General features: G+C 39.9%; 1 protein-coding gene across 3 annotated transcripts in view; it reads right to left on the bottom strand.

The window, feature by feature from the left end:
* Positions 1-25046, bottom strand: part of HECW1 (HECT, C2 and WW domain containing E3 ubiquitin protein ligase 1) — a 260599-nt gene that overhangs the window by 161538 nt on the left and 74015 nt on the right. For all 3 annotated transcript variants that reach the window (XM_030944240.1, XM_030944239.1, XM_030944241.1), the window contains one exon: positions 12572-12896. In XM_030944240.1, the coding sequence (XP_030800100.1) occupies positions 12572-12896 (325 nt within the window). The remainder of the gene's footprint in view (positions 1-12571; positions 12897-25046) is intronic.

Here is a 25046-nt window from a genome sequence, read left to right as displayed (position 1 = left end):
CCTCCTGCCTTGGAGGCAAGAGACAGGGGTGTGTGAGAAGCATCCTGAGAAAAGCAGGTGCCCAGGGAAGGGATATATACATGGAGCTAGTCATGTGCACACAGTTTATGGACAGTGGCCACTGATTGAATACAGGCTCAGATAGCAGAAAGGATAATTTAATATGAGCTTATGGAGCTCTGCAATATGCAGGGCACCTGAATAGGAGCAGTGAAGCCTTGAAGTATAAAACCGATTTGTATACAAAACATATTTTAAAATGTCATGATTTAGAAATCCAATAGGTAGGTTGTTCTCACAGTCAGTTTTAACCCTCTCTGTCTCTTTTGAAAGAGGTAAGTGCCTAATTCCAAAAAAAAAACCCAAGCTATTTTTAGTCTAGTAGAAATTTATGTTCATTGGGATTTTTAAGCCGGAAAAATTTTATTTCTAGAAGAATACATTCAGGTCCAAAAGGGCAGTTTTGCTCTTCTGGTTTTTGAAGGTATGTATTTTTGGAAGGTGAAAGATAAGAAAGAAATATCCTCTGGCAAGTTAAAAATAGCAGTAATTGAAACTCGTCAGGAGGCTGGAATGTATGAATATGCCTGGTCGACCTGTTTTAATGTGCAAGTAACACTATTCCAGGCATGCTATTCCCTGAACACACACATTATGTATGTAACACACTGACAAAGACAATTGTGCATGTGAAATACAATGCTGCTTAGGGCACTAAGGGCAGATGTATGTACATTTATTTATCAACATTCATGCCATAGGTAAGCATATAGTGGTATGACATGGTAAAGTGACAGAGTATGTGCAAAGGAAAACAAATTTTATTTCCTGTTTCTATTGAGAATCCCCAAAACAAAGGAGCTGACCTTTAAAGCATGTTGCATCTTAATTCCCAAAGGTAAATGGTGAAATACTTCATTTCACCTCCACGCAAAATGAAGAGCAAAGTTAATGCTGTTCCCTTTCATATATTTCAGGCAGCAGCTAATGCCTTTTGACATTTTTCCAATGAAGCATTGTAATGCATCTCCCTCCTTCTATTTTTGAAATGCGATTAACCTTTAAACTAGCTATCTGCTTCCTCTGCATAGCTTGGGTTTGGCCCCGCTTGTCCAAAAAGCTTTGCAATTGCTCTTAGCTCTGTGGCTTCATTTCCCTGCATAGCAGACAGCTTACTTACTAATTAAGGATGAAAATGGGGGAGTATTTGAGATGTGCTGCACTTTGAACATCATTAGTTGCTCCTGGAGCTAGAGCTGGGGATGGTGAGGGTGTCTAAGACAGGGAGCCAGCAGACATTGCTCTCTGCCCCCCTGCCCCTGGGCATGCAGAAGTGCCAGCTGCCTCTTGCTTGAAAGGGGAGGTGGCTGCAGACCTACAAGACTTTGCTGGGACAGGAGCAGCAGCTCCCACAGACCTCCCATGGGCCTTAGAGGAAATGAGGAAGGTGATGCACTCCTGATGACCAGGAGCCAGGCAGCCTGGCTCCAAATAGCAGCCAGAGGGACCAAGGCACACTAGCAGCAAATGACAGCAAGTGCTTTGGGAACCAGCAGCAATCTGATGGACTGCTTCTCCTCACCAAACCAGACACTGCCAAGCACAGCCTTCTACTGCTAAAAATATTCCATGCTGTCACGTCCATGCTGAGCATCCCAATATACTTCACAAGCACTAGAGAGAGATAAAGAACCATGGCCACCAAAGAAACTTATCTTTCAGATGAAAGACAGAATCCAATTGACAAAAAGCATGCTGCTCTTCAGAGGAATTAGGGAAAATGTTGATAAAGTCCACCCTCAAAAAGATCTGTGAATAATCTAATGGGGACTTCAAGTCCTGTCAGCAACCACACTAAACAGACAGGATCTCGGTATTTGAAAGTTTGTCTGAAATTCCCACAGAGAAGCAATCAGATAGTCAATACATCTTCCTCAGAAAGACTGATGGAGTCTAAATTACAAATATTTGAGTGACCCTTTTAGCCTATTTGGTTTTACTTAGGAGGCAAAAATTAAAAACAAACTCCCCTTTCTCAAACAATATTTTGCTGATGTATATGACTAGCCTGTCTTTTCACATTCTCAAAGTCTAACAACTATGAAATTTAGAATAACATGTGCTACATTCAAAGAAACAAATAATTAACACAAGACAGGAATACAATGTCAGACAGGCTCCTGAACTTGATACAGTACTCCAGTCCCTTATGAATCACTAATTTGATTTAACACTACATACTACAACACTTGCTTCCTGTAAACATAATGCAATTACGGCACAAAAAGAAAAGCTAGACTTCATGTCTTGATCCCTTCTGAGAAGGAAATGCTGTAATTCTGAAATTATATAAGGATTTCTAGTCTTCAGCTAAATAAATCTGCATTAGTTTGAAATTTAAAGGTGTTTTTGGTCAATATGTGTGTCTGCATTATGACATACAACGATAGCTAGCAAAATGATTTAGAAAATAATTTTCTGTACAAAGAGGCTGAGTTCTGGTTGATCTGTTTCGCAGCTAGCATGGAGAGTTGCAGGAAAGAGATTCCATAAATCACAGAATCACAGAATCAATTAGGTTGGAAAAGACCTCTGAGATCATCGAGTACAACCTATGCCCTAACACCACCTTGACAACTATTCCATGGCACTGAGTGCCACGTCCAGTCTTTCCTTAAACACCTCCAGGGACAGCGACTCCACCAGTTCCCTGGGCAGCCCCTTCCAATATCTAGTCACCCCTTCTACGAGGAAATTCCTCCTGATGTCCAACCTAAACCTCTCCTGGAGCAGCTTGAGACTGTGTTCTCTCGTCCTATTGCTGGCTGCCTGGGAGAAGAGGCTGGGCCCCACCTGGCTATAACCTCCTTCCAGGTAGTTAGAGGGAGTGAAAATGTCTTTCCTAAGCCTCCTCCATGCTAAACATCACCACCTCCCTCAGCCACTCTTCAAAGGACATGTGCTCCAGACCCTCCATAAAGTATCAATAAAATAAAATTATCTTGCAAAATAATAATAGAAGGGGTAAGCCATAAATAAGCTTCATATTTCTGATGTTTATTCTCTTACCACCCAATCTATCACTTGAAGAAAAACACAAAATGATGACAAAAACTTCTGCAATTCACAAGCGCAGCTTGCTGTGATTTGTATCAGGTCATGAAAGTGTTTCCTTTTGCAATCCTTTAGCATTGCAAAACCCAGCCCTTTGGAAGCTGTTCTTCCAAAGATCTGTACAATACAAGCAGTCATCATTCTGCAGAAGAGAAACTATTAATGAGAAACATATACCAAAGATGCAGATCTCAATTTCTTATTTACAAAGATGCCACATTAAAAAATCACTAATAATAGTTAGGAACATTTCCATTGACTTCAGCTGTTATGTATTAAGCTCCAGTGTGGATTGAAACTGCACTGTTAATTCATTTGCCAATTTCTGCTGCAGGCAATTAATATACTGCAATTTACAGTTAGCATTCCTCCTTCTATAACTTCCTAGGGAGAAGAGTTCTGGAAAACAAAGGCCTAATCCTTCACTGGTGCTACGAGTTCAATTCTCAATCTAAGAGTTTTGCATATGCTTTTTTCAAGCACATGAATGGTTCCATTTTAATCCCACAAAAATTAACCCCTTGCCCACCTAGAGAAAAAAAATGGGATGAAGAAATGTGAGCAATGGGTGGAGAAGAGGCATATGTCAAGAAAAGGACAAAAAGAAAGTAGGAAGGGAGATAAACTGTAATAAAATGGGGAGTGAGTTGAAAAAGTTAGAACAATTCTTGGTCACTGAGGGCAGAAGATGGTGGCCATAAGTAAAACTGCTCCAGGCACATTAAAAATGCAGGCATGGTGGATTTCAAACCTGAAGCAGAAAGAATTACACATTAAACACAAATGACATTAAACCCAAATGACATGTCAGCCACTCCCAAAACCAAGGAGTCTCAACTTTCAGCGAAACACTTCTATCTTTGAACATCTAGCTTATTTCAAAGCTGCTTATCACCTTTTACCACTCCGGTACTCTCCAAATTACTGCTGGGAGATAAGATTCTCATTTTTCATGACACCAACAACAATCAAAAAAACAAATGACTAGCCATTACAGAGACTCTACTAAATCTTGGCAATGATATGCCCAAGTTTTCAGAAAGCTGTGGATGCACTGTGGATCCAATTCTTCCTCATTTGCACCTGAGTTAACCACACTGAGAGTTTGAGCTCTGTCACTCAAGGGACTTCCCTTTCCTTCCCTGCAACAGTGGAACCTCTGGCTAAAAGCAGAGCTGATGGCAATGGACTCTACTCTTCTATATGTTAGGGAGCTGTGCTCCAGAACAACCCACCACTCATGTATTTCTCTCCTGTAATCACAAATCTGCTGAAAAGCTAGAAGGAAGGAGGAAAGCAAGGAGTGGAGGCTCAGAAATAAAAACTTCTGGGGCCTAAAAGCCCCCCAGCAGATGTTAGGTTGCAATGGGATGGGCATCTGTCCGGTAATACTGGTATCATTTGGTTCTGCATACCCTTAGAAGTGTGATAGCACCACACAGATGTCAGTGCTACTTCAGCTGTGCCTGTTCCCAGCTACAGACTTCTCCTTTAAAGCTCCTGCACTTCCAGATTTATTCTTATCCCTGCAGCAAGTGGACCACATTTGGGTCTCAATACAGCAACAGCTCTACTTCACCTATGCATTGCATAAACTTATTCACAAGTAATGACATCCAATTTGCATACAGAACTGAAGATGGGAGGGAGGAATCCAAACAAGGATGATCCTGACTTCCTCAGTGCATAGAGATGCGTGGTAAGATATAACATGGAAGAATTTTGTTTGCTTGTTTTTAATATAACAACAAAGTTCTCACAGTCAGTGAAAGCCTCCCCATTGACTACAGTACAATTTGGAAAATGAGGATTAGGTCACAGCAGTGCAGCCACAAAATCTGCTAGAAAATTTTAAAGCAGGCCCAAGGCAATATGAAGACAAGATATAAAGGGACATTGGAAGATATGAAATGTGAACAAGGATGACATTTTTCCAGGTTAACAATGTTGATTAAATAAGGGGGAAATAATTTGCAGTAAAATGGAAAAATGGAAAATGGATTTACAGAAATGTTGAAAGAACAGTAGATTAGACAGGAGGTTGTGATCTGATAAAGCAGTAGGAAAAAAAAATACAAACACAACTCAGATGTGTACACTGAAGCACCACAGTGCAAGGAACCTCTTGAGAATCTGGATTGATTTTATCTGGAAAATGGTATTCAGTTATAAACCTATTACAAAGTGAAAGATATCGAGTGAAGAAAAAAAATGCCTTTAGGGCTGGAGAGATCAATGGATGAGAAAGATTACAAAGGCTAAATGCATACACAGTCATTACAGTAGTTGTGGAAGGCAGCATGGGAATATTCCTGTATTATGAACACTGCAATGTAAGTGTTATAAACACTAAGGAACGGGAAGGATTTAGTTCTAAACCAGAAAACTAAGGCAAGAAAAACATATGCTGAAACTTCAAAATCCACATGGCTGGCAACCTCTCCAAAATAAATCTTTCTGTTTTAAGCTTCATCCTGCCAAGAACTTTATGTCTGTTCTGTCCACTGTTTGTGCCATGATTGATTCTATCCAGTCAATGAATTCTATCCAGTCTGAATGTGCTGTATAGAATATGCTTCTTTTGCAGGATTGAGGCCAAAATCTGGGATTTGGTGCACCAATGTCCCCAACTGATTTCTTCCAAAATACTTTAGCAGGTGATCATTACCGACTTCACTGTAAGTCTGGGTTATAGAGCAGTATGGGCCATCCTTGCACAGCACAGAGTCAGTTTTATCCATGGGCATAAGGACCTTAGAAATCACTGAGAAGGCATGAAGATGCAGTTACTCCTTGTCTGCATTATTTCCCTCTCCTGATATTCAGCATGAATAGTTGCAGTGGAAAATTCTTTTCTACCCATTCACCTATGTTCATAAGAGCTGTTATTTTATGAAGAAGTAATACATGAAAATGGGAATCCTTTGGCACACAGTAAACACCTCTACCACATATTAAATACCTTCAAGGGAAAAGAACTGGCAGTCTGCAGGCTTCTTTACTACAACTTCTCTAAAAGAACATAGAACACACCACTACCACAGTAAGCACTCTGCAGCAGCTTTTTGGTGCATTGCTACTACCAACATTAACACAAATGACAGCTGAACCTTGGAAGCAATGAAAGGGAAGACAGGTCAGAAGCCATATGTGTTGGGAATATTCAGAAACCCTTCCATTTAAGTGTTGACTGTATCTACTTGTAAAGGGGTGAATCAGATGCAAACGCTAACTGTGCTCATGTCACATTTGGTGGGTCTGTAAACAGCATATCCAGTTTTGTCTGGCTGAAGGGTGCACCAGATAGATACAGCACTGGGAAAGGCAAGACAGCCTGATAAATCACCCTCACTGGATCGAAGAGCAGCCCGGTGAAGGCGAGCCAGGTTGGAACAAAGAACTGATATAGCTGCACTAATATATCTGCCAAGGCCTGTGATACCTGCTCCTCTGACACTTTTTGTTCCTGAAATAAATTGTGCTGTGCCTAGTGAAAGCTGCCTGGCCGCTGAGCACCTCTGTTGATGTTTCACAGAGGGAGCAGAATTGCACGTGTCCAACAAAGCTTAACTTGCTGAGGTGATCACAGCCAGCCATGGTTACCATCCCCAGCCTGGAGAGAGACCCAGCTACAAGATGAGCTCCTGAGGAGGAGCCCTGAGACCAGAGAGAAATTCTCTTTCAAAGGCCATGAAAGGATTGGAAAGATGGGTGACCCCAGGACACAACAAATCCAGGTATCAACAAAATTCACTCTAAGCAGGCACATTGTGAATTGAGACAGCTGTATCTGAAGCAGAGAGGTGGAGCAACCATCCAAACATGGAGAGAGCCTAAATTAGGGATTAGACCAGTAACAAAGACACCCACAGCTCCCAGCCTTATATGCACATTGCTGTTTCTAACATTTTACAACTCTGTTGGCAACATTGAAACATTTTCTGCTCCTATGTATTGGATGTTTGGTAAAATAGGTGCACAAACAAGTTCTGGTCCAAGGCTATGGCAGGAAAAATGTACATTTTTCCACTTGTCTCAGTGGGAAAAACAGCAACACAGGCCATATAAGCCTAAAATCAACCCAGAGAATGTTTAAACAAATGTTTAAATGTCTATTAACCAATAGTTATTAGATTTGTCAGGTTGTGGTGAATTGCCTTTCTGGGGAAGAGAAATAACACCACAGGATGAAACAGAGGAGAAAAAAAGTTTTAAATCTAAACTTCAGTCACTAAGCAGATGAAGACATTTCTACTTACATAAATTTGAGAGGAACTACTCTGGAAAATCCAGCTATGGAAAAGAAATTGGACCCTCCAAGGTTTGTGTATGAAGGCATTTTTAATAAATAGCCTTTAATAATGTTTTGCTTTCATATAAGGAAATGTTGAAAGAAAGAAAGCCTACTTTATATGGGCAAGAAAAGTATAATGCTAGCCTTGATAAACCCCTAACATCAGTGTGCAAAGACACTGGAGACAAATGACTTCTTCAAAAGTCTGCTTTAAACATTTCTCATTAGCTCCTTTACATCAGATATGGAGGTGATGACAGACGTGAAATCTAGTAGCAGCTAAAATGCCACTACACTAATTATAAGATAGCTCTTTATCTACAGGCAGCTGCCAGTAGTCCATATTAATTTATGTAAAGGGGCTTCATACTGTAGCAAATAGCAATAGCAAATGAGATAAGAGAGAAAGAGAAAGTCTTGAGATAAATAACTGCAAATATTCCAGCTGCCTCACAGTAGCCATTAAATGAGAGTCCTTACTTAAAAAATATAACCTTTCTTCATTATTCATAACTTTTAGTTTCTTTTTTTTTCCCAATAGGTCTTTCTTTACAAATAGGTTTTCTGCAAAGAAAACTTATATTCCTGAGACTTGTAAATAGCAACAGAGCTTTGTTACATTCAAATTTCTTAGAGAACTCTCTTTGAGTGTTTACACATATTTTAGATTGTGGGTCTGTTTCTGAAAATCTGCTGAATGTTCATAATACTGTAGTTCTCTTGAGGGAAGGTAAATGCACATTTCAGATGACTTGTTACAGAATGTAGAGGTTCCTCTGCATTGCTCAGAGCTAATAAATAGTATATAAAGGAGAAGTTAGAGCATCTCTAGAGTTCAAGCTTAGCAGGAATGAAATGTAATTCCTGTTCCTGAAGGCACAGTATATCTTAAGAAATGCTTGTTTTCCAAATTTACATATTTTCTTGTTGTCATCTTTCCACAGCTAATCTTAAAATGTGCTGAAGTAATAACATCTATATTTTAAGAGAGTCAACATTTACTATTCTCCCTTCAACTAAGGAGTTTTTCTATGGCCCTTCATGAAAATCATGTGTGTATGCATACATGGATGTTTTCAGGAAGCTTCAGAGTGGATACTATTTTATGCCATGAGACACATGACCACCATTTTTTACACAGTTTTTTGAGAGACTGACTGGCTGCTTAGTCCATTTGCTGAGACCATGAGCAAATGTTGTGTCTAATAACCAGTGCTAAATCCAGCTCTTGCCTGCTTCTGCAAGGACTGCTTTATTTTTTACCCAGCTGGCCACCCTAAGGAATGCATAAATGGATCAACAGGGGAGAAGAACAGGTATCTTGTGGTAAAAGGAGCTGTGGGTCTTCAAAAGAGGAGCAAGCAGACAGAATTTCCACACAGGGAAGACTCTCTCAACTCCTCTTTCAGGCTATTTTAACTTTTGAATAGCACACCAAAATGTCCCACAGTATGAGATACATTATTTCTGCTATTTTTTTTTTCTAAGCCATTTATATCATTATAAATTGCTTAGAAATATATATCATTTATTTCCCCAGATTATTCTGAAGTTTATTTGGTATCATCAAAGTTTAGTGATGACACTGCTGGTGAAAACAGAGTAAGTTTTATGCATTTCAAAACCAACACTCATAAAAAATTATTTGGATATCTTTCCTAGAATACTACAATGGCAACAATTAAACTCCTACAATGTAGAACTGTCTTTTGTTCTGCTTCTGCACAGTCCTTTCCTGGGATACTCCCACAAGACAAATAACAAATGCCAACTCCAATGCTCCCTACACCAAGGCTTAAATAAAATCCACAACACACTGCCTGATATCCTAAGGATGCAAATGATTTCCCAGTACTCATGACTCTCCACAATACTACAAAGTGCTACATTCAAACCTTTCAGCTCCAATTTCACCAACCCAAACAATCACAGAAAGGATTGGGCTGTATCCATAAGCTGGATTGAGACAAACACTAGAATGACAGAATCACAATAGTTAACAGAGCTGCCAGACAAGTGATAATAATAGGCTTCTACACTAATCCTCTCCTGAGCAGACTGGGAAAAGCCCATAGTTTCTTTGGTTCTCTTGTTCCAGTCTGTCTGCCAATTCAAAACATAGCTATAGATCAGTTTACATTGTGAAGGTCGTACCCACAAGACCAGGAACATTCCTTCTCTTAACAGGAGTGCAGGCTCACGAAACCTGTGCAAATGTAGACACAAATTTAAGCCATTAGGGATGTCTGGATCTCCCACCCCTATGGATTGGTCACAAATAGAAGGCAGCAATGCTTTATTTCAGGTCAAAAGGGTGTTTTGTATGGACCCCTCTAACTGTCCCTACCCCATGATGAGACTGTGCTGTCATTCAGCCACATGAACTCGATTCTGTCCTGATGAACCTAAACTGAAGGATGCACTACAGCAACTCAAGGGCATTCACTCTGCGAGACTGAAACTGTTCTAAGTCAAGCCCCCAAAAGCCTTCATCAGATGTTTGCTTCTTTAGACCCATTCCTACTGGTTTGCCCTACTTAGTAAATGGGGATACAGCCACAGTGCCAGTTACCTTCATAGATTCTGAATGTTTTCCGTGTCAAACAAACTCTAAAACCCAAGTGATCTTCACAGTCTTCCATGTTCTTTAAAGGGAACCAAAACCAAAGCTCATATTACATGAGGGTTTTGGGGGGGCAGGAGTGAAAAGAGAGGAAGTGAAGAGGAAAAAAGGGAATGAGGGATGCTGCTGTCTGCTATTTCCTCAGTTACTTAGAGTGGGAACCTGAGAGAGTGCAGACAAAACACCTTCAAAGACATCAAGGATCAGCTCTTGGTTTCTCGGGGACAGGACACACTATTAATTTTTTATTTGGCAGTGGAGTTCATTGGAACGAGCCATTGACTATTGTCATAAACAACAGGCATTTAGCCAGGGGCAAGGATACACTTCAAAATTTGCACCTGTAATTTACTGGGGTGTCTGGGGCAATGTATCCTATTTGATATGGTAAATGAAGCAGGAGTATCACGGTATATTTTTATTTTGCCCAGTTAAATTTCTATATATTCATGTTGCTTATCAAAAAAAAAAAAAAAAAAAAGAGTGTGTCTTCACAGCCCTGCATGCAATGCCCAAGCTATGAAACCTGGGTGACCTGGGTGAACAAGTTCACTCAGCATGAAACAGCCCTATGCACTTTCTGTTGGCTTCAGACCATAAGAAGGAATACTTTGCCTCTATCTACTGAGGCAAGAGTTCATGAGTTGCCTGCACTACTTCAGAATAGGCATACAGTATTTCATAGTGCCCAGTGCTGGGGGCTGCTGTGTCTTTTCATCTATTCCAGCAAAACACTTCACTTCAAACGTAACTGTTATCAAAAGTAATTTTCTGTGAAGGCCAACAAACCAGGCTGATTTCAAGGCATCTGTTTTAAATCCAGTCTCTGCTTCTTTCCTAAAAGATTTAAATTTTAGAACCCTACTTTTCTTTTCAAAGAAGGACATTTTATGAGGTTACTCATAAAGAAGTAAGTACTGCAGCTTGGCTTATTGTAACCTCCACCCCTTTCCCTCCATGTCCTAAACAGCCATCTTTGTGTATCCCTTTTTACAGTCTCTTCAATACCCTGAACTTATCTTCCAAAGCCTAACACCTTGCCACCATGGCTCTTCTACATGCTCAGACCTACTATCTAGTACTTTCTCACATATCCCCTATGTCACCAACATCTATTTTCCCAATATCATCAGTATGTGAAGCCAAGTCATTTGGTTTTATCCACTAAAGCACTGAAGTAACACCACAGCTCCCTATGATGTCCCCTATGAGCTCCAAAAGCTCATATCACAACATCATATTCTTATCTGGTTTTGGCTCTCTGTCTGGGCAAGATGAAACCGTGCTATTAGAATTAAAATATCTGCTTAGCACTAGGCATACCTTCCAAAAAGACAAGGAAAGCAATTTACCAACATTTCCCTTTGTGGGGGCACCAATTCTTTACAAAGTCACTGGTTTTCAAGAAACATTCAAGAACTTTACATCTTTAAGACCCTAATACACAGAGAAATGCATCCGAAACTGATCCATCATTTTCAAAATTTACCAGAGAGCAGGGTTAACATAAACTCCAGCCTCAGCAGTAGGACTATTTCCATAGGAACCAAACCAGGTTAAGAAAAGCTAATTTTATACTGAAGCGAAATAATCAGGTAAAAATGGATTGAAACAATTTCTTATTACTCTTATGGGAGGCTGGATTTACTAGATGGAGTTGCCAAAGATATGCTAATGTACATGGCTCAATATAGCTTCCAATACACAACAAAAGAGAAAAAACCCCAAAACTTTCTGGGACTATTTCAAACTGTCTCAGTCTAGAATTATTGTTCATATCAAAATATCCTGTGGCTATGGAGAAAAAGACATTCTCACAAGGTTTTTAAATGATTCATATTCTTGACTTGTAAAACCTCTCATCTGTCACAGATAACTCAAGGAATCTCAAGAGGAAACCCTGAAAATATTATACTGTCTTGATACACGAGTTATTTTCCCAACATCCAAATGGCTTTAAAATGAATTTATCTTGAAATGTCAAGAAACCATCAACAGAAAGCCTTTTTGTATTTCTGCTGAAGAAAAGTGAGCACAAGGACTGCAACCAGTAATACAGAAAGGAGCAGAAAAAATTCTTGCCATATATAAACACACTTAAAGACTACACTTAAGGGAGCTGTATCAGTTCACTACTGTGGATGCCATGGGACAGAGAGAGAGAAACAGCAAGCGTTTCTCACAGCAGCTTGTGAGAGTTTTTAGGGAGTTGTAAGGATGTGATACCTTGTTAGTATAAACAATCTGCAGGTGGTGTTTTTTCTACTTTGTCTTTCTGTTCTTCTCAAGGATGGTGTATGAGGAAGGTGTTTTTGTTAACTAGCCAATCAAATAGAATGTATCGTATCACTCTATATAAACCACACAGTTCTCTTGAATAAAGCTTTTCTTTTGCTCTTTCTACAACACTGCCTCTCGCCTATTCCTGTGTCATTCTCAGCACGAGTGACACACTGCTACCATTAACCCACATTATCCTTAGGCCTACATCTACAAAAAGCAGCAAGGAACCCAAAGGGGAAGGGGTAACAGGGACTTACCTATGAGATACATGCCAATCCAGTCCCCTGCATCCACTTCCTCTTTTATATCCCAGTAGATCACCAGGTCCTGCGAATGCCCAATGGAGTAGTAGGAGCTGCTGACCATCAGGGTGGAGCGGCTGTCTGAGGTGACGAGGTCTGTGTCACTGGTAGACCTAGGAATGGTGACCGTCTCATGGGAATTGTTCCTGATGTCCATGTTATGGAACTGGTCAGGGTTGTAGCTGTATCTGAGAGGCTCTTTGCACCGGCGCCGGTTTTGTGAGTTCCTAGATGGAGACGCCATGGCTGCCAGGCCCAGGAACCTGTTTTGGTACAGATTCTGTGAAGAAAAAATGAAAGGAGAGTATTTACAGTGTTAATTATTTTCAGTGACATCAGAGCTCAGGTAAAGTTGTAGGTTACTGCAAGAAAGTAAAAGATCTTTTTCCATTTATCATTGCAAAAAAGAGACAGAAAAAGAGGCAGCAAGAACAGTTCTAGCTCAACTCCTACTCTGTAACTCTTACCGTGAAAGGAAATGTAAGAGCAAGCCTTGCACCACCAACCTCAGCCACAGCTGAGCTTGGCAGTGTAAGGAAATTAATAAGAGCTGGCTTCCTCCATGTTAATGCACATATCCAGACACAAACACCACAACTCCTGAATTGCTAGGGAGCACCTCTCTTTTGACAACATGAGAGTCTTCTCACTTGTGACACCTGGAGTTAAATGTTAGCCCCAGTAATTCCCGCTACATTTGCAGAATCCTTCTCAATGTGCAGTCACTCCAGAGACCATATTTCATCTGGAGAGACCAGTTAGCAGGAAGTAAGAGCTGCTCCTCCCTGCTGGGTATCTGAAGAGTGAGTACCATGAAAAGAGAGTTAACCCTGCTATAAAACCAGAGATGTCTTCACAGAAGTATAAATACGAAGTGTTGCAATGCCCCATTGTACAGCTGACAGCTTCCAATGCTACAGCTACCATCTGGGTTTTGCAGCAGATTGTGAGATACTAAGCACTACCCACCCAGGTAGGAATTTATGAATGCACCAGACAATTAATGACAACTGAGAAGGTTACTGAAGAATAGTCATCATCCTAGGAGTTGAGAAATATATTCACTTCAACCTACCCTCCCTCAAGGCAAGCTGAGTGACTTGTACAAAACATGTCTTGGTGCACGAGTTAAGAGCTTTTGTGAGATGGCAGATGGAGAATGCTTAAGTTATGACTGGGTTAAATTCTGATGTGAAGACATTCTCTGATACTGATCAAAATACTAGTTATTACTGACTTCCGTACTGCTTGTTTTTCCATTTTCCATCCAGCTTTCCCTCTTCTCTCCCTGCAGCTCTGCTATTTCAATCACTCAGCTTTTCATTATTCATTAGCCTTCCATTATCCGTCTGTTGCCAACCATGCTGTCAAGTCTGTTAGATACAAAACCAGACAGCTTTCCAGCATGCAATGAAATGCTTTTCAGATGATCAGAAGTCAAATCGTCCTTTTGAACTCAAACAAATTAAGTGGCAGAAAATCACAGCTCCATTGTCCAGACGAGCAGTTATTTAATGCCGGCTTTATCAAGGCTATGGTAGCACAGAAGAACAGTAAGTCCTGAAAAAACCATAAATATTTTCTTTATTAATACTATTTTGGGGGGGAATAATTAAGCAACCTATTATTGTATCTTAGGATTCTGTTGCACAAAAATTGTACAGAGAGCAAAAAATTCAGCTGGCATGTTTGCACCCCTAGAATATGCTGGCACTTTGCAAACATTGCCTGACAACGCTTAAAATCCACTGACCCAAATCCTCACTTAGTGCATTAAACATGGTTTATAAGCAAAAATAGCTCTGGTAGGAATGCCACATGTTACAGGAAGTGCTGCAAGACTGAAGCTAATAATGCAAAAGGTATTTTTTTCCTCTAATAGAGGTAGAGGGAAGGGGAGGGGAAGGGGAAGGGGAAGGGGAAGGGGAAGGGGAAGGGGAAGGGGAAGGGGAAGGGGAAGGGGAAGGGGAAGGGGAAGGGGAAGGGGAAGGGGAAGGAAGGAAGGGAAGGGAAGGGGAAGGGAAGGGAAGGAAGGAGAAGGGAAGGGAAGGGAAGGGAAGGGAAGGGAAGGGAAGGGAAGGGAAGGGAAAGGCATTGTGTTGCATTTGCTGTGCATCTCATCCTGTCTTTTTTTGCTGCTTCTTTTCTTGCATTTATTCACTGTTTGGAAAAAGAGTTCACGTCACAGTATAAAGACCAAAATTTCATGTAAACGGAAAATGCATTTTTTTTTTTTTTTAATCAAGAAACATGCTGTGAACATTTTCTAATCTGGGATGCACAAGCAGGCACACAAACTATCGCACTCTAGTCAGTAAATCAAAATTGTTGGTAGTTTCTGTCACTTGGCAAAGAAGGCACTGGCTGTCGCAACAATATCTGACATAACTAGAATTGGTTTTATAATTGTGAGATATCAATGTAATGAACTTGAAGTTCACTCTTTGGATTAATCTGTATCATTAACATGGGTTCCTTTGCTCACTGCACTACCCAAAAGCTACTTCAGTTCAAAGGCAGACTTTTTATTTCTGGTGACAAATTACTCCAGGGAGTAGTGGTTCTGCAGATACTTTCATTTTTGAATGTTAATGGATGTAGAGTATTAATTAACTGCATGCCTTAAAATTAAATTAGACTTAAACATTTTTTTTCAGCTCCAGCATCAGGTTAAGCAGTTTTAATAAAAATTGTATATTTATCGCTCTGTTTGAATTCTGTAAGTTCCTGTTTTCCTGTATGTGGATGCCAATGGAACAAATGGCATAATTTTAAAGCAACCCAGGAGGCCAAATTCTCCATAAATCCAATATCTTGTATTTCCAGAAAATCCCCAAACTGAAAAAAAAACCCCAAATGAATGAAATAGTCAAACATAATTATCTGGATTAAATAATGGCATCAAAATACAAGCATGGCTGTATGAGTAAGTAGAAAAGAGGTTAGGTACAATAGTTATTCCACATTTTATTACCAGCTTTTCATGTTTTTTATGCAACTATCTATGCAACTCTATCACCCCGAGCCCTGGTGATAGAGGCCCAGCCATGGTGAGACAGCTTAAAAAACTGCAAAGACATCCTCTTGATGTCTTGTGAAAGCAATCTGATCCATATGGATACATAATATATTTTTTAAAAATGTCTCTTTTAGGGGTGTGCGATTACTGTTTACTCAATCGTCTTGCAGAGGTGTGTACACTACACACACTACCCTGAACAGTCATTTCTAATATAGAGTGTAAATTATAAAGCATGGTCAAAGAAAGACCAAATATTGGTTGTCAAGAAACATCTCTTCATTCCTGCCTCAAAACAGTCATTCTACAACTGCTTCTACAGTCAGTCCTTGCAGAGGAGTTTCCATCCAGGGACACTCTGCACAAAATGATGCCCAGGCTTCACTTTCCCACTCACTCCCCTCACCACTGATTTTCAAAGAGCTCTGGAAAGCTTAGTCTCTAAAGATCTACTAGCTACATGAAAGTCCTAACCAAAATCAGGTATTTGGACGATTGCTTCTTATTTATCTCACTTAGTTCATCCAATGCAAACACCAGAAAAATTGATTGAAGATTTTTTTTCCTCCTATATAAATCCAACTGCAATACTATCAGGGAAAGTAGGAAGGAGCAGCCTAAAGGAAATGACAGATGAGACCTGACTGTAAAGAAAACAGCCTTCAAAATATAAACATAGAAAACCTGTAATCAGTAAGTACCAAGAAAAAAATGTCACAGTTTCTTCCCACATTTTATCCCTTTCTCACTCACACCTCTCTCCTAACTGCTGTTAGGTATTCAGAAAGCACAGAGATGTTGTCACCAGTGCCTTTTCCTTCACCACCTGAAACAAATGTACCACTAATGGTACTTGTCTCTCTCTTTGAGACAAGAAGAATCCTCTGGCTGAGAGGCTTCACACCACTACTGCTAGCTGAATTTCACCACAGGATTTAGAGCTGCCATGGAAGCATCCCCTCGAAGTCTGTAGGGATTTAATGTTAGGGATTTTTCTTTTTTTCTTCTTCTTTTTCTTTCTTTTTTTTCCCCTTTGGGATTATTTTAAATCATGCTAGAAAATCCACGATGCTTTAGCAAAAAGAGATAGATCTCAGCTAAACATCTGCAAGGATCCAGCTCTGTTCTCTGTTCAGACAATTAAGAGCTTTTTTCCAAAAACTTGGACTGATACCATTTACCTCAGATAGCTAGAAGATGGATTTGTGCAGGTCAGGATAGGGGTACAATAGACTTTCACTGCTCATACCAGAGACAGAATAAGACGGAAACACAACCCATCACTGGAGCCCTGGCAGATGAAGAAATTGAAGAGAACAAGGTGACAATATTAGCCACCATGACAGTGGGCTCAAAGTAGTCACTCAGATGTCTGCAAGCATCACTGCAACCCAAATTTCAAGGGCAACTGCTGAGAAAGACAAAGAGATAGCTTTCTGTGATGGGAAGCTTGGGACACAGCACATTTACCCATTTGAAAATTTAATATGCCCATAGTCAAGCCTGAGATCATAGGTAAATCAGATGTGGAGTCAGTCTCTTGGTTGCTCCACCAGAAATTAAGGCTCTCCTGATAAGCTTTTAGCTGTCATTTGCAAGGCTTATGTGTTTTTTTAAAGACAACAAGGAGCTAAGACTGATTTAAAAGTAAAAAATTAGGGCAGTCTGGTGAAAGTGATAAATTACCTCAGCAGAATTCTTCGGACCAGCTTTCAAGAAGGCAAGAGCATGTGTGTCAACAAGGATATTGTACTAACAGAACAGTAAGTAAGGTGGTAGCAGCCTGTATGTAAGATTTGGTAAGCTGGATGAGAGAAAACCTAAAAAGATTTAGAAAACCTAGTCATAGCCCAGGTATGAAAATCCAGGGTGAAATCCTGAGGCTGGGCCAGAAAGACAAGGAGGAAAACAACAGCTCCTAAAGTCATCAAAAGATTATGTGATGGGAATCTGCAAGCCAGAGCTTTGAGGAAGACTTTTAACTTGAAGGTGGGGCTGCTGAAAGGGCTTTCAGCATGTAAAACTGTTTTATTAGAGCCTAAATTAGAATTGGGTAAGTTCTGAAGGACAGGAAACTCAACTCTGTTGCATGGAAGAGTAAAAGAACAGGGTGAAAACAAAAGTATATGATAATGAATCTTGCTGCTGCTCCTTACAGGGCAGGACTTTCCCCTCCAGCCTTGCTCTCAACTCAGCAATGTGAAGTCTTTCCTCAGAGCAAACTCTCTCACTTTCTATAGCCCTGAATATTGCAGGATCTGCTTCTTTCTCTTCCCAGGAGCCTTCTCATCTTCACACCCACTGCAGGCCTGCTCTGGAGGCATCTCTTCCCCATCTGCTCTCCCCACCCATAGCCCTGAGGGCCCCTTAGCCACAGCCACTCAGCTGCTTTCAGGGAAACTACACTATCCTTCCATCAAACTCAGAGGCAGGAAAAGGCAAATGAAGTATTCTCATTTCCTACTTTCTGCCTGGGGACAGTCTTCAAGAAGGCACATAGTACCTGCACAGCAAATTCAACCACGAGAACATTTGCATTTTCCATCACTGCAGGCACAGTACAATTGGCTACACAAAATGCAAGGCAATGCAGAGGTAAGAAAGAACACAGTTCACAAGTAAGCTATAATCAAGGCTACAGCTTCAGCTATCATAACAACCTCCCATCAACCTACTGCCACCATCTCAATTATTTATTTATCATCCTGTGAGGAAAAAAAATCCCTTGGGACATTTGAATTTTGGAAGAATTGTTAATACAATGCTTAAAAATAAAAGGATTTTTAAAGCATAGGTTATACTACATCCAAATCCAGTAAGCAAGAAAAATGCTATGCAAAGTTTTCTCCATACAATCCAGTGTTTGACTTGCTGTAAACATAAAACCCAACACAAGAGTGATGAAACTAGGGATTGGAGAATGCCAGGAAGCCAAAGGATTTGGAGAGCACAGAGAACTTTGTAGCATTGGTCCATTTATTTTAGAGGCACAGGAATGGCTTCTTGGTACTTCAAAGGAATTGTTCAACAGCCCGAGGGCGGTGCAAGCCTACATGGTCTACAGAGCACATAGATAAAACTGCTGCTCTTGGGCAAGCTGAAAACACTTCAGAGGAGTGCATGCCATAGAAAACTAGAGAACTTTAAAGCATTTGTCTCAATATTGCACACCTATGGCACTATATATATATATATATATATATATATATATACACACACACACACATATATATATATGTGCCTATAATGACCACTAATCAAAAATCAAAGCCATTATACATCAGCAGCAGGGCAAATGGATGTTATTAGGCAATTCATTTTTCCATTTTCTGACCTTTGTGCCCTTCCAGTCTAGCTGTACTGCTATTTTAATGTATCCTCTTACATTTAACTTTGCTTCAGTGATGTGCAAATCAGTGCACAAATTAGAATCAAAATGAAAGAGCTGACCTGAAGGTCAGCCCAGCAAGGTTTGGTGCTGGTGAGTGGGATTGATTCCTGATGCAGGCCTATTAGTCATAAGGCAGAAAAAAGTGGCAGCACAGTAATGAGGGTACTCCTACCATATACAGAGCAAACAAACAAGAGCAGTCCATATATTCTGAAAGCACTTAAACAATCTCCTGGGGACAAGAAGATAGAAGCTGGAATATGGGGCAATGATTGGAGGGAAATTCTTGGGGTTCAGAAAAAGGAAAAAAATTAATAATGTGTTTTTTTCTTCTCTGTGTGAAAGTACTACAAAAGAATAATCTGATGAACGCAAGAGAGTGTGCTAAAAGACACACACACCAGATCAAGATTTTTACTTCTGTAAGTATATAAACCAAACAATCTTCTGAAAAAACCCAACAAAGACATTTTCCCAGTTTTACATGAGTTGATCCTGAATGTCTCCACTTTATGTATAACTAAGAGCAATTAATAATCTTACGTTCAAGGCATTTGCATTGAGTCAGTGACAATCCACTCACATTTCTCCACATAAAGCATTAGGAAGTTTCTGCAGTGGAATGCAACAAAGTACAAAATTAATTTCTTATTTTCTGTTAAAATGGTAGCCGCAAAAACAGCCTTGTCTCAGCAGTTTAGCACAGCAGGGGATAAGAAACAGCCATCAGACTTACCTGTTACAGAGAAAAGATCTGAAAACGCTGCCAACATTTTTAAAGGACATATTCAAGTACACAAGAACAGGTAAATATGCAATATGGCCTGAATATAAAATCTCAAAAAGATAATTATAACATAATAATAACTTTAATCAAGATAACATTACACAGCTTCACTCTGGTTTTTTTTCACACTACAAAATGAAAGAAATAAGCTTAGGATCTGCTCATATGCTACAGACAAATACTGCGAAGTCCACAATGCTCACCTTTGTTCATGCTTTATGATGCACATAATAGGAAATTTATATCTTTTACTTGGTTGGTTTTAACCACCAGAAGCAGGCAGAGAAGTCTGCAGCAGTACCAGATAGAGGAAGGACAGTGACTACCTCTCAACAGGTACAAAATGAAGCATTTGTACATAGCACAACACACCCCCTTCTTACCAAGCATCCTCAGGTCCGCAAAGGCCAGTGTGGACTATGCTAGATTCACAGATACGCAAGTCCTTGTGACTGTGGTGCCAAAGACTAAAAACCTCCACTCTTCATCATTTCAAACCCAAGAACAATATTTATGGACAACAATCACGGCAGGAAAGAATCCAAACAATTCTGTAGCAGGCACTAGTATTGGTTTAATCCACCTTTTAAAGTAAATTAAGCATCAGTCTAAGAAGAGGGTTGTCTCAAAAAGCCTGCATGTCCCACATTGAACTGTTTAAGAATCACTGCCACATTTATGAGAGCCACTGGAAAATGGGACTCTGCTGGCCTCCCAGGAATGGTTCTTAATCCAAGGGGCTTTCAGGAAGGAGGAGATTAAGAACAGGGATGCTCTTGTCTGTTACAGGCTAAAAACACTGCTGCTCTTCTGTGAGGTGATCCACTGATACTCCTACTGAGAAGCCCTGCCCATCCTGGATGTCCTGTTTTAGGTTCTGCTTAGCACATAATAACAGACATCGCTTACCTGATGGATTTTATAACCATCTTATGACTTTGGTTCTTCAAGTACTTTGTCCATGAAAAGGATCAAGGTCTACAGAGGTCCAGATTCATTCAGCTGAAATTCTGAGTACTTAAGCCAACCAATTTAGGAATGCAAGACTCCCTGAGTACTCAGAGGGAAGGGACAGGCTACTCATGAAAATGACTGAGACCCAGGTAAGGCTTTCCCAGACAGAATTCAGCTCCATCTCTCTTTATCCCTTTTTAAGGAGTCAGTGACTGTTGGGATCCTAGGTCAGATATGTTAGGTTAGGTAGGAAGGAGTCAGACCTCTCAAGCTGTAAAATTTTGTATTATATAAAGGTAAGCAAAGCACTCCTGAGGGCAGCAGAAAATGTGTATTCCAAGTACATTAATGGATGTAAAATAGAATCATAAGGGAAATTAAAATCATAACTAAATTACTACCTGATTACTTAAGAATAGTCTGATTTTTTAGACAACTATAAAATTGCAGACTAGAGGGTACATCCAGAGAAAGAGCACAGAAAATAAAATACTTAGTATAGTATATGCACTCTATGTATAGCTCTTTTTAAAAATGTAGTACCAGTAAACGTTGCAGAGGTTTACAGGAAAAGCTGTGAAGACATTCTGCACAACTTAAGAGACTAACAATGAAATGATGTAGAGTAAGTATGAGTTGCAGAAAGATATCCAGTAATGTACACTGTTTCCCAGAACTGTCAGGTACAGCAATTTCTCAGTCATTGCTCAGAAGCAGTCCGAGATTTCCCATATCTCTTCCCCAAAGTTCAGTGACTGGAGGAGTCTTTCTTTTTTTGTGGAAAGCACTCTTAATTTCTTATGTTACATGAGAGTTATAAAAATTCTACTACTCTCTGCCATGAAGAATGCATTACACCTTCCACTAAGACACCTGTTTTACTAGAAAACAAGCCTTGTGTGATATCTGTAGTGTATATTGCTACCAGACACAAGAAGAAAAGACTTGTCTAATGTATTACACAGTGTCAGGCATAGCTTATTATGCATGAAATATACACACAAGAAAGAGGCACTGAAAACAACTAAACACAGATATCAAAAGAGAAGTTTTTAATATTAACCTCCTTTCAGACACAAGTATATATCTTTGCAAATGAAAGGTTCACGTGTATATTTATCAAAGGATTTATCCTGCAGATCTATGCATGTAGCTTTCCCACCACCCATGCTTCTCTTTTTGCCTAGACACTCCTGTGAAGCACAAGTGCATCCATACACACCACAACACATTTATCACCATGACCTGAAAAACTTCTGTTGAAAGTGCCATCCCCTGAAAGAGCTGTGTGCACTTTCCCTCCTCCCTCCCCCTATTCCAAGCTGTTGGCAATGACCCTGTTCCTCTGTGCCATGTCTCTCACATCACAGCCCATGCCATAGCCATAGTCCAGGTGACCATGCACCTTCTTCTCCTCCCCATCCCTTTTTATTCTCAAGGCCTATCTCCCTTTTCTCACTTGTCAGTATCACTGTCCCAACACTTGTAGGTAGGAAGGAACAGGACACACTTGCTGTACCAGCTACAAAACAGGCACTGGATTAACTTGCGGGGACAATAAACATATAAAACTCAAGAGGGCTGGAAGGAGCTCTTTTAAGTCATGGTTCTTTGGCTGACCCCCACTCCACAGCAAAGAGAACGTTAAAAATGCCCTGTTTCATTCACTGCTGCTAGGCTGTCATGCTTCTTTACCTCCATCTGTATTTCTTTAAGAGTCTAAGTGTTTTGAAGTGTCAGTCTCTTAGCCTCCTCAGGCAGTGAGGCAGGTAGGTACCATTAGCAGGCTGTCGAGTATTAATGCCTGTATCAACCATTCCTTTGATCTATGAGCAACAACAAACCATGCAATAAACCAGTCTTTCAACCAGCTTCAGAGTGTGCCTCCAGTTCCATCGTCTCCCTTTCAATGAGGCCTGAAATATTCCCTGACATTTTCAAATTAATTGGCTACAGAGTTCCTATTATTACCATATCACCTCCAGAAAACTACAGAAATGCCATCCAGTTGAGTGTGCTTGATCCTGCTTACAATAAAGTTGAAGGCAAAACTTGCCTTGATTTCAATGGGGAACAAAGTGACTTTGTAAAGCAAAGGAAAACCTGTATAGCTGTCAACAGCTGCAGCTAACAAAGACTAATCCAGAGCTGGAAAATAGAGTTCATATTTTAACTAAAACACTTCACATGTTTTCATCCATGGACAACCTACTCTGTTGGAAGACACATCACAAAACATGTAGAGCAGCAAGTTGCATTTTGAAATACAGATCACAGAAAGTACTCTTAGAATGCAATCTCAAAACCTAAAAACAAACATGTGATTTGACAGGTTAGGATTAATTTAAGACATAATTAGTTTTAGACCATGATATCTGGGTTTTTTCCTATGCAATTATAACAATAATCATTTTTCATTTTTTCTAAAGAAAACTGGAACATGAGACACTGAATCATAGTCATCATTAGTGCACATATTCTGTCTGATATCACTGGATGTCAGTGAAAATGACAGAATTAAAACTTCTTGGAAGTACTAAGAGTTTGAATTCCCCGTTTAAGTATGCTTATTCTTAACAGATTCTCTCTTCATGTATCTACACTTTCAGGGGGACTGTGACAACAAAATACCTGAAATTTGTTGTTTTTAAAGAAACATCTATTATGACCAACATTTTGAGGATCAAGATTTCCTAATTTGCACTGAAGAATGGTAAAGAAAAACTGACTAATGCTACATAATGGCACAGATCAAATATTTTATTCTTGAAAATAATTCTGATATAATTAAAAACCTAATACTAGTTATTTTAAACCTACGAGGCATAGTTTAAAGGGTGAGATTTTTCTGTTCCTGGAGAGGAAAAACTACAAGTATTTTCAAACCAGACTGCTACTTACTGCTTCATCATTATTTAAAGTTGTTTATGTTTTGATTGTATAAATCATAATAAGCTGCTACTATAACTGTTTTCATAAGAAAGAAAAAAAAGTGGGGAAACTATGACTAGCGAAAAGTAGTAGTTCTGGTATTACAATCTCTAGTTGAGGACCAAGATTCAGATTTTACAAAAAAGAGCACGTGGTGGCCAAAAAACTCCTGCATGAGATAAGCTGTGTTCAGGGACTCTGTTTTCATCTAGATCACCGTCAGACAAATCTAAGCCACATATCTAAGGTTTCCTGGGAAAATGCTAGCCAATGCTAGATGAAATGCAGCCTGGTAGTTCCCCCATAGGAAACAATTACAGGTATAAAGCAGATTTTCAAAGCAGAAACCACCCATAACAACTGGAGCAGTCTAGTTCAAGCAGATAAAGAAGAGAAAACTGGTCCAGGTTCCACCCACCAAATAGAAACATAAAAGAGAGAGACAAGCCCTGTGACTACAATCTCCAAAAATTCCTGGAGTTGCACATAGAGATGGGCAGGCCCTGTAGTGACTGTATGATTGCTGAACTCCACCCATACTGAGTTGGCTGCCAGTGCCAGAACACCTCCAACACAATAATTAAATATTACTATGGGGTGTCACACAATCATATGTAGAGGCCTGTGTTACTGCTCGGGGTGTTAATTTACTTCTTTCCTCTTTTACTTCGGCTCAAAAGGGTTTCTAGTCCCACGTTCAAAAGGTCTTGTGAGAGCTTTCACAGAAGCAGAGGTGATGGGAATATTCTATTTCACTCCTTCACAGACAAAAAAACATGAGAATGGCTCTGAATGAAGGTTCAAACAATAATTTCATTTAATTTTACTGAGAACCATTAGTTAGATTTAACACCTTTTTGCTGCCATTGAATCCTCACAGAAGAAAAGTAATTGCAGTTTTTAATACTGCACTTAAAGTAAGGCCCAAAGGAGAAATTTTTTAACCTATTTTTCTGGTAACAAATCCTCTGTCAAAGAAGTGTCCTAAATTCATCAAGGATTAGGTTTTAGGGCATTGCAATGAAAGTCTACAGTTTCATTAATTAGTATTTATAGAAGCCTGCACAAGTAAGCAAGCCGGAAAACTGTTCAGTTCTGCAGGCCTTAAACCTGAGTTGCAGAAGAAAGACTGAGACACAAACATCACCTGCAACAAAGCTGTGGCCACACAAGCAGCCACGGCCTCATTGGGTGTCTCGGAATGGGACTCAGTTCTGTTCTCCTGTGGACAACAAGAACTTCTTTCTGACCAATTTGTGCACAAATCAGTGAAATATGCTTCGGTCTACAGCATTAAAATTGATTCTATTACTTGCTAGATGAAATACTATTCAATTTAACCCTAAGC

Source organism: Camarhynchus parvulus, chromosome 2 (assembly GCF_901933205.1).
Source record: "Camarhynchus parvulus chromosome 2, STF_HiC, whole genome shotgun sequence".
Classification (NCBI taxonomy): Eukaryota; Metazoa; Chordata; class Aves; order Passeriformes; family Thraupidae; genus Camarhynchus; species Camarhynchus parvulus.
Note: the sequence above shows the minus strand (reverse complement) of the source record. Positions and strands in the feature narration are given on the sequence as shown.